General features: G+C 42.5%; 1 protein-coding gene across 1 annotated transcript; it reads left to right on the forward strand.

The window, feature by feature from the left end:
* Nucleotides 1-457: 457 nt before the first annotated feature.
* LOC121697476 lies at nucleotides 458-9,204 on the forward strand. The gene is made up of 10 exons (XM_042079008.1): nucleotides 458-527; nucleotides 1,235-1,270; nucleotides 1,381-1,516; nucleotides 1,617-1,653; nucleotides 1,926-2,086; nucleotides 2,390-6,542; nucleotides 6,661-6,736; nucleotides 8,553-8,662; nucleotides 8,805-8,886; nucleotides 9,001-9,204. The coding sequence occupies exons 2-10, from the start codon at nucleotides 1,246-1,248 to the stop codon at nucleotides 9,009-9,011; spliced, it is 4,791 nt and encodes a 1,596-aa protein (XP_041934942.1). The 5' UTR covers nucleotides 458-527; nucleotides 1,235-1,245; the 3' UTR covers nucleotides 9,012-9,204.
* The last annotated feature ends 4,074 nt before the right edge of the window (nucleotides 9,205-13,278 follow it).

Raw genomic sequence — 13,278 nt, forward strand, 5'->3', positions numbered from 1 at the left:
TTCACTGGGGTAATGAAGCAGGCACCTTCCTTCATTGTGTTTTGTTGAATTAGGCCCACAATAGATCTACCTCCAAAAGGCTCACAGTGGTGCCTGGTGTCCATTCTGTCCAAGACACACCTCTCCATACTCATGATGGGTTCCCTGCACTTACAGCATTGTTCATCTCATTAATACATATTCCAGACACAATGACTGTTCAAACATGAATGCTTTGCTTTGGGGATATGTTAGCATGTGCTAGTTTTAGCCTAATGAACAAGGAATACATTACTATGATGCATAAAGTTTATGATCGCTAACACAGTTGAATTATTTTTCGCCATTTGATAGACATCCAGCGTCCAGTCAAGCACTCAAAGTAGGTCCATCCAGAGCTGGAAGTTACATTCGATGATCACAGAACGCATGCCATGAATGTGCCCTAGAATCTTGTGCGTTCTATAAGTCATTGTGACGTCGCAGTCGTTGTAAAGTAATTGAGCTTGGTTGCCATACATTATTCCGAGATGCCAGGGGGAGACTAGGTAGGTAAAACAAATGTATATCTATGGGGAGAAAAGACTAGGCTAGCCTATTTCTGATATGATATGCTATGGCCATAGCCGTTCGTTATAGGCCTTGGCTTTTGGTATAATTGGCGATTTCTGTTAGCTAAGCCTAAGACAATAATGCTAGATTTGCCTATTGCGCATGGCTGGTATGGCAGATTGGTTTAGAGTTCGAGTGTGCAATAAAATATAGCCAAAATCCTGCAAGGTAGACTAAAAAAATATGAATTCCTCAAATTTGAAATAAAGGGATTACCTAGTGATAAAACGATCATGAAAGTGCTGCCAGTGTAGCCTACTCTTAGATGGTGGCCTCAGCTTTCATAATAACATATGAGTTTGTTAAAAATCGATTGGTCATCTAATAAATAATGGGATATGTAATTGTTTTGGCAATATAAGTGTTGGATGTACTTTTTTGCCTTAACCAATAAGAAAATGCACTGATTGGTTCAGGTGACTGCATTGCATGGGTGTAGCCTACTTTATTCTTCTGACAATGCTGTCTACTAACTATAGTGTATGGTGTCCCAGGAGTACAACTGAAATGTTTACTAACCTACAACATAATGACAACAAATAATTGTCTATACGGTTTTCATGATCCATATATATATAAAGGCAAAAATTAGAAATTATTATGTATTTAATATGATTTTCATGACTCTGATTGTGATCTATAGAGGATGACATCATGGAGAAAAGTGGTCACCACACAGGTTTGTGTAAATCTGGCCTTTCTTTGTTGTTTACTCCACTGTTCTTTGTTTGGTGCAAATGACTTATACGTTGCATTTAGACAAAATCTCAACTTAAATGTATCCCTCAGTGGCAACACTAGACAGGTCTGGAACTGCATCTGCCACCAGATGGGCTACTAATGAAGCCTCCAGTGGCTGGCCAGACCTGGACAAAATGAACGTCTCCCCCGTGATCCACCACCTTGTGGAAAACATGTCAGAAGAGTAAGAGCTTTGAAGAGGAAGTGCTTTGAAAGTGCAGTTACTGTTCAGTTGTCTGCCGCTGTTGATGAGACATTTCTAAAGGGCTTTTCTTATTTTACAGGCAATGGAAAGTTGTCCACAAGACACTGTGTGAACCTGTGAGTTTGCTTTCTTTATCTGTGAACATACACACTGTACAACACAATCATGCCATGCACTGCAACATCAAGGCATGTAACAACTGATTTCTGTGTTTGATAAATAGTTTATTCTGTTCTATTCTATTCTGTTCTATTCTATTCTATTCTATTCTATCACATTCTACTCTGTTCTGTTCTATTCTATTCTATTCTATTCTGTGCCATATATGTGCCATGCTCTTCTCCCAATATGATGGCTATGATGCTGGTCCCTGGTTTTGTTTACACAGAAAGCCATGCCTGAACTTGGACATATGTGTTCAAACATAGTCAAGGCAGTAACCCAGACAACCAGTCAACACCTCCTTCCGGCTCTCAGCAAGATGCTGGGCATGCCTGTGAGGTCTCTGATTCCGTCAGGAATGGCTAAACCAAGTAAACCTTCACACTGGTATGTGCTAAAATTATAGTTCTTTTAATTTAGCATTTAATATTTCAGTCAGTTATTTACAGTTATTTTATGCAGATCAGATAGCTTACTGTCAGTTAATGTGACTCGTGTCTTTAGACAATGGCAATTATTAGTGCAGTTATCCCTTTACTTCCAGCAGTAAAACATGTTCAATCTCTTTATAATATGATTCAGTTTTTCTTAACAATGATAATTAGTTTGCATGATCATGATTGCAAGTTTGCAGGGATGTGTATTATTATTATTATTATTATTTTTTTATTATTATTATTATTATTGAAGGTCCCAGATTACTCAATACCAGACAACTCTGTGCGAGTTGTTTGGAATCACTGAGGATTCCATTTGCCAGAATCTCCGTGATTGCCGTCACCAGTGTGAGCGGGACGTTGTTGGACTGGTGTTTTGGCACGTGAACTCGGTCATTAACTTGGCTCTCAAACAGCACATCCTGAAAGGAGGAAGACCGCCTGAGTTCAGCATAAAAGAATCAACTATCAAGACCGCAAAGGACCTGGTGCGTGCTGTGTCTACCCAGGTCAATAGCACATCTGCAGACAGGTCCTCATCAATGACACAGGTTTCATCACTTGAAAAAGACTCCGTCACTAACTCTGGTCTGATATCGGTAACGAGAACCATCATCAATGCCATCACGGATCACATGAACAACTGCTTGGATGGAGAGGAACTGAAGCAGGTGGGGGAGATTATCTCTGCTGTGGCTGAGAGGGTCAACATGCTGGCATCCCAGAATGCATTTCTGGAGAGTCCTCTTTGCAGCGGCCTTCCCAAACTCACTCAAGATCAGTTGGTTGATGGCGAGGATTTTCTTCGATCTCGAAATCTGCAAAAACTGTCCACTGACAAATTCCATGCAAAAGCAACTAAGGCAGTAAGTGATGTCCTCATGAAAAACTTAAATTGTCTGCCTAGCAGAGTAGCTTCCAGCGTGCAATGTCATTGCGTAGCAAAGTGCAATCATCTCTCGCCATCTTGTCGCTCTATAGATCAGGCTGCATCAGCTGTACTTGAGACATTTATAAAGGAGATTAAAAACCTTGCCCAGTACACACACTGTACAACTGATGCAGAGGATGGGAATAAACCAACTCAGGATACCCACAATCATTATGCAGCATCTCGCAGTAATGACAGAAGCAAGGCCATAGCTGCAGCCCATATGATGTTCTACAAAGTGCAGATGAAACTAATGGAGCTTTATTCCCAGCCATCACTGAAAAAGAGCTGTGCTTCACTTGCTGGTACAGAGGACGCATCAGTCATTGATCAGTTGTATCAGCTTCAGGTTGACTCAGCCACAAGGGACGTGGTGAAGGAGATACTGAACACCTTGAATGACAAGGATTTGGATAAAGAAAGTTCCAGCAACTTGGAGTGCAGCTCTTCACAGGTGTCTATGGAGGCACGTGAGTTTGTTGACGGCATCATGAAACAGCTTGAGAACTTCACTGGTTCCACCTCTGAAGAATCCACAAATTCACTTGCATCGTCAGAGCAGGATTTCTCTGTGAAAAGTTCACAGGTGAGCAGGGTCAGCAGCAAATACTCTGAGATCTGTGTTTCTAACCTTCAGGTGCTCATGTGCGAGAATTTTTTGACTGAGGCCTCAAAAACCGTGAGTGAAACGCTGTTGAAGTCCATTGGAAGCCAGAGTTCTTCATCTTTCAGCAGTCAGAAGCTACAATCTGATGCATCTGGTTTACCTGAGGAACCTAAGAATGTTGATCTGGCAGCCTTCGATATCACTCAGAACTTTGTGTCTGAAATTAAGCTCTGTGCTGCATCAATTGAGGCACTTGCGCCAGAATCACAGATGAATGGTGACCTTTTAAAGAGTGGAGGAACATTTTCATATACAGCCAATGGACAACTTGAAGGAGCAACTCAGCATTTCCAGAAAACAATCATGACCTCTGTTAAAGGTATTTACAAAAGTATGCATGACAAAGTTAAACAGTTCTATTCTCAGTATGAATCCGATCAGAATAAAACAGCATCAGTTCAACAAGACTATTCTTCAGAACAAGAGGAACATGCAGAGGAATTGACATCTTCTGGTTATGAAAGGGTTGTCAACAGTACAAAAGAAATTATCAGACAGCTCTCCTGTTTGGTTAAAACAGCAATATCATCTAAAGGAAACTTAACCAACCCTGCTTGTGTAAAGTCTTATGCTTCACTCAAATCCAGTACATTTGTGGATGATGTGATATCTGAACTCAAGAACATGTCTGCTTCTGCCGATGTCACATCCCTGGACATGTTAACAGCAGATCTTCATGACTCCGTTTCTTTAATTGAGAAACTTTCCAACACAGAATTTCAGGCAAAAGCATCTCGCCAAGTGAACGAAGTCTTGCTTAAGTCTGTGATAAGCCACTCATCACTTGAGGATTCAGAGCTGTGTGGTAATGCAACAGGTGACTCAGATTGCATCGATGTCCGCAGTTTCCTCCCATCGGTTTCTCAATCACAGTCCATTGCCTATGATTTAGTTGGAGAGGTCATTGAGGAGACCGTTGAATGTCTCATCAGCTCAGGATTCTACTCTCTCACCCAATCAACAGCCAGTGACATAGTCGAGAATGTTACAGGGGCCATGAAGGACCTTCTGGAGGTCAAATTGGCTGCCAAAGCTTTGCAGCACACCAAGGGGGACGATGCAGGAGCTATCAGCGCCCGTCTCATGGTCAACAGGATGTGCTTGACCGCTAACAACATTTTCACAAACATCAAGAAAAGGGCAGCAAAATGTTTGCATACGTTTGTCTACAAAGACAAGAGAGAGGCATCCACCAGGAAAGCCATCAGTCAAGTGCTTGCTTCCATCCAAGATGGGCTTCCTGACACCGAGGGGGCAGAAAACTCAGAGCAAATCAAACTGATTCATGACCTTCTCTCCACCATGATTGATGAAATCGAGAGTACGGGCACATCAGACATCTCTGGGCCACCTCATCTGGAGAGGGACAGAACTGCAGACTTTATCAGTGAAGTCAATACAACCACAGTAATGGAAAATCTCCTTTCAAACAGAAGAGTAAGATCTAGAAGGTTCCTCTCTGAAACAACAGTGAGAGAATACACCCATGACCTTTCCCATCAAATCTATCAGATTCTCAGAAATAGTTATGATCCCTCAATCTTGTTCATGCCTGCTGGAAAGAGTGCTTCAGACTCCTTCCTCTCTGTGGTACCATGCAGAGAGGAAGAAAAGCATGAGACTCCCTTTGACCTCATATACAGTTGTGTGGAAGAGTCAGTGAAGCGTCTCATACTTTCATGCTTCTTCCCTTTAACATCAAGGGAGAATCAGGACAGGGTTTTGCGACATGCTTTTGACCTGGTGTCCAGCGGCAGTTCATGCAACTCCCCTCTGTCGCAATTGACACAGCATGACATGGAGGCCTCCAAGTCATCACCCAAGCTGTTCAGAAGCACCATCAATGTTCTCACCCAAGTACTGGCCAAAGAAGTCATCGAGAGGCTATCTGTAGATGTAAGTACAACATCACCTGTTGAAAGTGATAATGACAAAAAGACCTTCAGTCAGTTGTCTGCAAGAGAACATCAGCAACCACCAAAGGTAGAGCAGATGGATGAATCAAGACCACCGATTTCTGAGTCATCCTCTAGAACCTCTCTGTCAGTCTCTGACATGGCAGTTGTTGAAACTGTGTATGCCATAGAGGAAGATAAGGTGATGTATTCTAGTGAGGCTTCTTGTTTTGCCACTAGTCCGCCTGCTGTTATGGACAGCTTGTCTCCTTGTGCCCCTGAAACTCATGGTGAACAAGTGCAAATTAAGCATGAAGAAGTGCCATTGGTAGTGAAGGGTGTTGGACTTGCAATCTCACCACCTTCCTCCGAGTTGCCTGAGACAGAAGAGGCCAACAACAATGATTACACCTGCTTTATCTCCATGCTAGTCATACGACTTCTGAGGAGAACAATTAGCTCACACCACGCTAAATGGGCTGAGCAGGAGGGTCTCCATGACAATGTGCATGATATGTCCCGTGAGCTTATTGACAAGATCCTACCCGAGCTCTTCTTGGCCTCTGGAATGGTCAAATGCCAGAGCTACCCTGAGGACATGAAGATTTTCCGAATTTACCAGAACTTGTACCAGAACCTCGTCCAGGAGTATGGGTCTTCCCAAGGACTCAAGTCGGCTGTAGAGGCTCAGGAGTCATCATTTGACACGTCACTGATAAAATTACTGACAAAGGAGATCCATGCAGCTCCTTCCACTGGAAATGGTCCTGAGGTAAAAACTGAGAATGGAACCAAGGCCAGAAGATTCCAGCTGAGTTCAAGATTCCAGACCCCATTCCAAACCTCAAGATTCCAGCTGAGTTCCAGATTGCAGACCCCATTAAAGTTCCCAAAAATCCCAATCAACATGGAGGTAATTCAACATGCCTCATTTTATGTCAGTTGTTGTGATGCACATATAATACATGTTGGTTACATAGCTCTTTATTATTGTTCAGAAATAATGTATAAAGCTGTTCTCATTATTTCAGCAATTAAGGGCATTACACCTACCCTCTATGAAGAAGAAGCAGAACAGTGATGTGGTTACAACTGATTCAAACACTGGTAAGTCTATGGCTCCATCGGTCTTTGTATTCTATACATCTTACGTCCAGATGACATCAAGATATGACCAGATACTGACAGATTTGACAAGATATGACCAGATACTGACAGATTTGACCTTTGACCCCCAACACACACAAAAAGCACACACACTTACATCATCACTGTCATCACCTCACATACATACAGCACACTGCTTGCTACAGTAAGCCTCCTCTACATACTTGCTGCACACTGCCCTCCCCCCCCCCCCCTCCCTACATACACAGCACATTGTCTTCAGGATCTTCTCCAACACACATCCTCTACCCACACACACACTACACACACACACACAGTAACTGATCCACTCCCCTCCCGCCCACACACACATCTTCACTGTCATCAGAGCCGGACAGTAATGGAGTACATTTACTTGAGTACAGTACTTGAGTACAATTTTGAGGGATCTGTACTTTACTCGAGTATCATATTTGGGGAGTACTCATGACTTTACTCAAGTACATTTGAGAGGCAAATATTGTACTCTTTACTCCACTACATTTCTATTCATAACCGTGAGTACCCATTACTTCTTCTAAAAAAAAAGGAAAAAAAGAAAAATATCGGAAACCCTCAATTTGTTGTTTCCCTCTCAAACGTGATTGGATTGTGCAGGCGCCACTGATTGGGACAGCCTATCAGCAATCACCTTCAGCTTTCCGCCAAAGTCAACTCCATGGTCAGATTTAGATAAGAGATGAAACCATAGACGAAACAATGGATGAAGACGCAGCAGGTCCATCCCGGGAATGTGCCAACCTGTGGCCCCACCTGGCCAGACTATTTCAATTTTCTGCTTAGTTAATGATAGTTTTCGCTTCAAGTGTTTCAATTACAAAATAGTATTTTGTATTTGAAATACATATTTTAAATACATGTATTAGAAATACTGCCCATCCCTGGCAACATGGTAAAAAGATGAAAATGACTTGATTTCACTTTCAATTCCTTTTACATTCTCCAAGGTATTAACATTTTTTATAACTCCATGTAGGACATTTCTGTACATAAATGTAAGCACTGTGGAAGTAGTAATGCAATATTTAGAAAATGTAGGCTACTCTTGTACTCTTGATACTCAAGTACTTTTAAAAACAAGTACTTCAGTACTTTTACTTAAGTAGACATCTGACTGTTGTACTTTTACTTGTACTTGAGTAAAATTTAACAAAGGGTATCTGTACTTTTACTCAAGTAATGAAGCTGTGTACTCTGTCCGCCTCTGACTGTCATCACTCACATACGTCATACATACAGTACTCTGCTTGCAATAGTAAGTCCCTTCACCGTACTTGCAGTACACTGCCCCCCCCCTCTCCCCTACATACACAGCACATTATTTCATCAGGAAACTTCTCCAACACACATCCCCCAACATACTTACAGCACACTGCCCCCCCCCCCCCCCAATACACAGCACAAGTCTCAAGAGGAAGCTTCTCCAACACACATATTGCACCCTGCCCTCTCCCCACATACACAGCACACTATCCCATCTCCCTTGTCATCCCCCCAACACACACACCAAGACCCCTGGCAGTTGGGTTAGCCCCTTGAGCCATGGATCTGCCCAAGGTTTCTTCCTTGGTAAGGGAGTTTTTCCTTGCCCCTGTTGCTCTTGGGTGCTCCTTGTTGGTGCCCCACCAATCCCAATCCCAATCCTCCCCCACCTTTCTTGAACCAGTTCATACGGTATTCTCATTAACCTAACTTAACCACTTTTACATTACAAAATAAACTGAAGAATTATGTTGTCATGTGTCATGGTTTCCAGCTCCTGCCACTGGCACATTTACCAGCAAACTCCAGGGGATGCGGGAAGGCCTTAAACCGTTGGGAAGCTGTCCCTTTAGGATGCCAAAAGTTCTATGGCCTACTTTGAAGGTAGAGTGCAGTTTTTAACATAACATTGTATTTCTTGTTTACATTTGTTGATGTCTGATGTATAGAACTGCCACTGCATAGTTATGAAGTTTTATTTGTCAATTAATAGCCTCATATAACAGTACAGTGCTGTATTCCTCAGTTACCAAGGAAGTACAATGAGATTGCCCCATGTTTGAATCTGGAGAGATCTGAAGATGTCATTGAAGCTGATAAAAATATAGGTAAGCCCTAAATCAGATTACAGTCAGGGTGCAAACTCAAACATACTGTATACGCTAAATGCATAATCATATATGCAGTCATTTCAATTTAGTGTCTGTCTGTGTCTACCGTAGCCTCCAGCTAGACTCTAATGAACTCGGTGGTGTCTGCAGTGACTGAGGTAGTATCTGAACCGACTCTACTGCCTGACAGGATATTCTCAGAAATGGTTCTTTTTCAACAAGCTTTCCAGCAAGTCCTTTGACAGCTAAATAACATTCCATTAACTTTAATCAATCCTTTTACCTGACCGATCATTAAACTCTCTAATGAATGAATCTTTTAGGGACTTTTTGCAGCTTACTTGCTTCATAATACAGCCTGTTCAGCTTAGATATACTGGCTCTTGGCATACCTGAATCTCAAAACAAATTAAGGAGTTAAAAACAGATAGAATTAATAGATGCATTTTTTATTTTCATCTCATGCAACGCATATCCAACAAACATTTGAGTTAACTTGCAAACCCTTATGCTGTTGCCTAACTTCAAACTGCTGAATGTCTTCAGATTGACATGACGTCCTCTGTGCACTCATTAAAAGCGATGTGCGCATTCAATTCAGATTCATTATTCATCCATTGAGTTCCATTGTGCACTAAAACACTCAAGAAGTGGGATGGTGTTTTGTGTAGCTTGTTTTCTCGAAGGCCTGAGCATTTGGGAGGGTGAGAGTGAAGCGATTTGCTACAGAGCGCCCAGTGATCTCTGACTCCATTTTTCATTGTGACAGGTCCCATACCACACAGCTTGCCCAGGGTGGCAGCAGCCAGCTCTGGAGTGTAGCGGCGCTTAGCTGCTGTTCCTGGATCAGCCCTCATGAGCTTTAGGCTTTACATCCTATACATGCATGAATACGTACAATTCCCACACATGCGTCACAAACAGACACACACAGACACAGAGACACACAGACAGACAGACACACACAGACAGACAGACAGATAGACAGACAGACACACACACACACACACACACACACACACACACACCACACACACACACACCATATATTACACTCTTGGGTAGCTGGAGACTACCCATTTCTGATTGCCTGTTGACCTATGACACACACACACACACACACACACACACACACACACACACACACACACACAATGTAGTGAATAAGACATAAAAAGGCCAAGACTCCTCCTAGTAAGACAAAATTATCCCACCCACAAGAGGGAAGACAAGTGATTGACTGTTTAGAGGTCACTAGAGGAACAATTTTCTCTTAAATGCATTCATGTAAAATGAACAGCTATTCAAATCCTATGTTTCAGGAAGAGAAAGTGAGATGGGATCATCGTACCTTCACATCACACTCTATGAGTTTGAGTAATCTAACCACACTATACACATGGGTAGGCCAATTAAGGATGAAACTCAGAGAACTACTGTATCTCTCTCTCTCTCTCCATCTCTCTCACTCTCACTCTTGTAATATGTATAGTGAGAGTATACATAGATGTAAGTAGATACGCAGGTGTGTGTGTGTGTGTGCACATTGAGTGCCATGATTTAAATCCAGGTTGTAGAGCAGAGAAGGTCTGCAGCCCCCCCCCCCCCACCCCCAAACAAAAATGATGCACATGACCACCTCCAAATATAAATTTCACAGAGGGCTGAGTATGTGAATGAAAGTACAAATAAGATCTGAGTGAGGAGAAGAATAATGAAGTTTTACATGTGTGAAATTCCTTTTCTATGCTCCTCTTCCTCCTCCCTCTTCAACACTCTGAGGATGGAAAAAAAAAGTTTAGAGATAAAGATGAATGTGTTGTGTCCTGTTAATACTGTTAGTGAACACTGAGGGCGCTAGAGTGCACAGTGAGGAGGACAGGTGAATGGTATGTGCATAGATGAAATTGATGAATTAGAGAAGAATAAAGTTGAAAGTAACATGATACATGTCTCTCGGCTCTTACCTAAAATACTTTTCTAAGCACAGCCACAGGAACAGGGACGTCACTGCAAAGAGGAACAAATTCTCACACACATTCATCCTCCACACTTAGCATCTCCAAGCAGAAAGCTCTCAGTCAAATGGAAATGCTGGAAAGGGACTATTTTGGGTGGAAGAAAAGGTACTGATAGCTCTACGACTGAATCATACTAGTGTGTGTGTGTTTGTTGATTACACGGTAAATATAATATACAACTTTGGTCGGCATCAAAACCACTTGGCTGAGACCAGCCCAGAGGAAATAGCTGCCAGCAGCTTTTATTCTTAATTATGGATATAATAAATTACAATACAATGACATTTTTTTTTTTCTTTTTGTAATAACCGTTGTTGACTTGCAGCACAGAAGGTTGTACATTACCTCCAGCATACAAGCAACTTCTATTTATTTAAAAAAATAGTTTTGAAGATGTGCCCAGAGGCCCTCAGCATCTTAGCATTTTGATGGGAAATGTAAATGTGGCGCCAGTCCCCAGGTCACGCCAGCCCTTCCCCCCACGGGTGCTGGTCCAACTGCATTCCTAAAATCTAAAACCTGTCTCTGCTCTAAGCCAGCTGGAGAGATAAAGGTGTGCCTGTCTGCGGAGCGCAGGTCATGAATAAGTTACAGACAGGAGCTTACCTGTGGGAAGATGTTTTGGGCACCCGCAAAACTCTTTTCATTCAGTGCTGGTTGTTTAGAAAGTCGATAAGGCACAGCTAAGAGATGCAAGTCTGGAGAATGCTTGAGAATTTAGATGCCGTCGTGGGGTAATTTGTTTTGGGAATTCAGTGAAGCACAAACATAAATTTGGCTACATGATACACACACAGAGACCTTATGTATTTTGCATTTTCTGTGAAGAAATACATCCTCAAATAAGACTCTCTTTCCTTCCTTCTTTTTCTCTCTGCGGAAATGGGTAAAACATAACTTCACATTTCTGCACAGTATCAAATTCTCAGACATTTACTGTATCTCTAACAGTAAAACAGCACTCTCCAGTCATCCTAAATCGTGATCAGCTGGCGAAAGCAGCACTCTTTCAGGTTATTTCCAGTCATGACAAACCAGCCAGAGTTCAAAAGGCATGCATATCAAGGGAGGACGTTAAACAAACTCTTCAAACAAGACATAGGCCTAGTGGTGTGTGGGCAAGCATACACCGGGCTTACACACACACACACACACACACAGAGGACAGCAGTTGGTGCAGTGACAGACAGAGCCTTCAGCTGGTCTGGTCTGTCAGCCTTGTGATGGGGTGTGCCATGTAGGATCACACCGCCAGTCGCTCTGCATTTGTCTGCCTGACTGACAGCTGTGCCTAAAACACACATGTGTGCAAACAGATAGCGACCAGCAGTAGTGATTTAATTTCTCTATGTTTACCTCCCAGTGTCCATGACCTCACTTTTCTCTCCTCTCCCCTTCACTTTTATCTCTGCCCCCCCCCCCCCCCACACACACACACACACACACACAATCACCACCAACAACCAACCGACCATTCGAGTGCAAACAGCTCTGAGCTTTTAACACCTGTGAGTTTGACACTGAGCGATGGGGCCAGTTCTCAGAGTTCCCGGCCCCAAAGTCCCATCGGACAAAAGTGCAGTGGCTACTTCCATTTGCTGTAACCTTTCACTTCCTTTAAAAGCACCATCATCCAGGGACATGTGCTTTGCAGTAAACAGTGTGAAATGGGCTGGTTTTTAGGAAAAGTGCAGATGTCTGATACACTAAATGTGGTATAATTGAACACCGTGGGTCAATCATGTTAATTCATCTGAGCATCTATCCAAGCTTTTCAACGATGACTAGTCTTGCAGATTAACTGCGTTAAGTCAGTCAGAATCTGTAGTGTAATTTTCCAGGTTATTTAGGCTACTTTAAGTTTACAACATTCACTTTATCCAAATGCATAAAACGTATCTGCATATAATGAAGATTTCGATGTGAAAGCTCAGGCTATATTTGGGAGACTTTGAAGACACAACAGCGATGTGAGGAGCCATTTCAAGTTCCTAAATTGGTTTCCAGACACTCTAGAGATCAGGTTTCCTCACTGCAGCCAAACAAACAGTATTGCATAATACTCAGGCTGCAGGAACTGGCTGTCCAACAGTTTATGTGAACGACCTCAAGTTGTTTTATTTTGTTTTGTTGACATGCAACTCTGGAAACAGTTACTCTTCAAACTTTAAATCTTGCTATGTGAGCTACTAAACTACCTTCCTCCACATTTCATTAATAACTGGGTGACTCATGCAGAGCAGACCTGGAGCAATCCCAACCATTGTCTGAGTCTGACACAGCATTCTGGTATCAGTCATTCTTAGGGCTGTGCTCGGTTAAATCAAACCCCTTCATTATGGCATGTGCGGACAGGACATTACTCCAC

Source organism: Alosa sapidissima, chromosome 22, assembly GCF_018492685.1.
Source record: "Alosa sapidissima isolate fAloSap1 chromosome 22, fAloSap1.pri, whole genome shotgun sequence".
NCBI lineage: Eukaryota > Metazoa > Chordata > Actinopteri > Clupeiformes > Clupeidae > Alosa > Alosa sapidissima.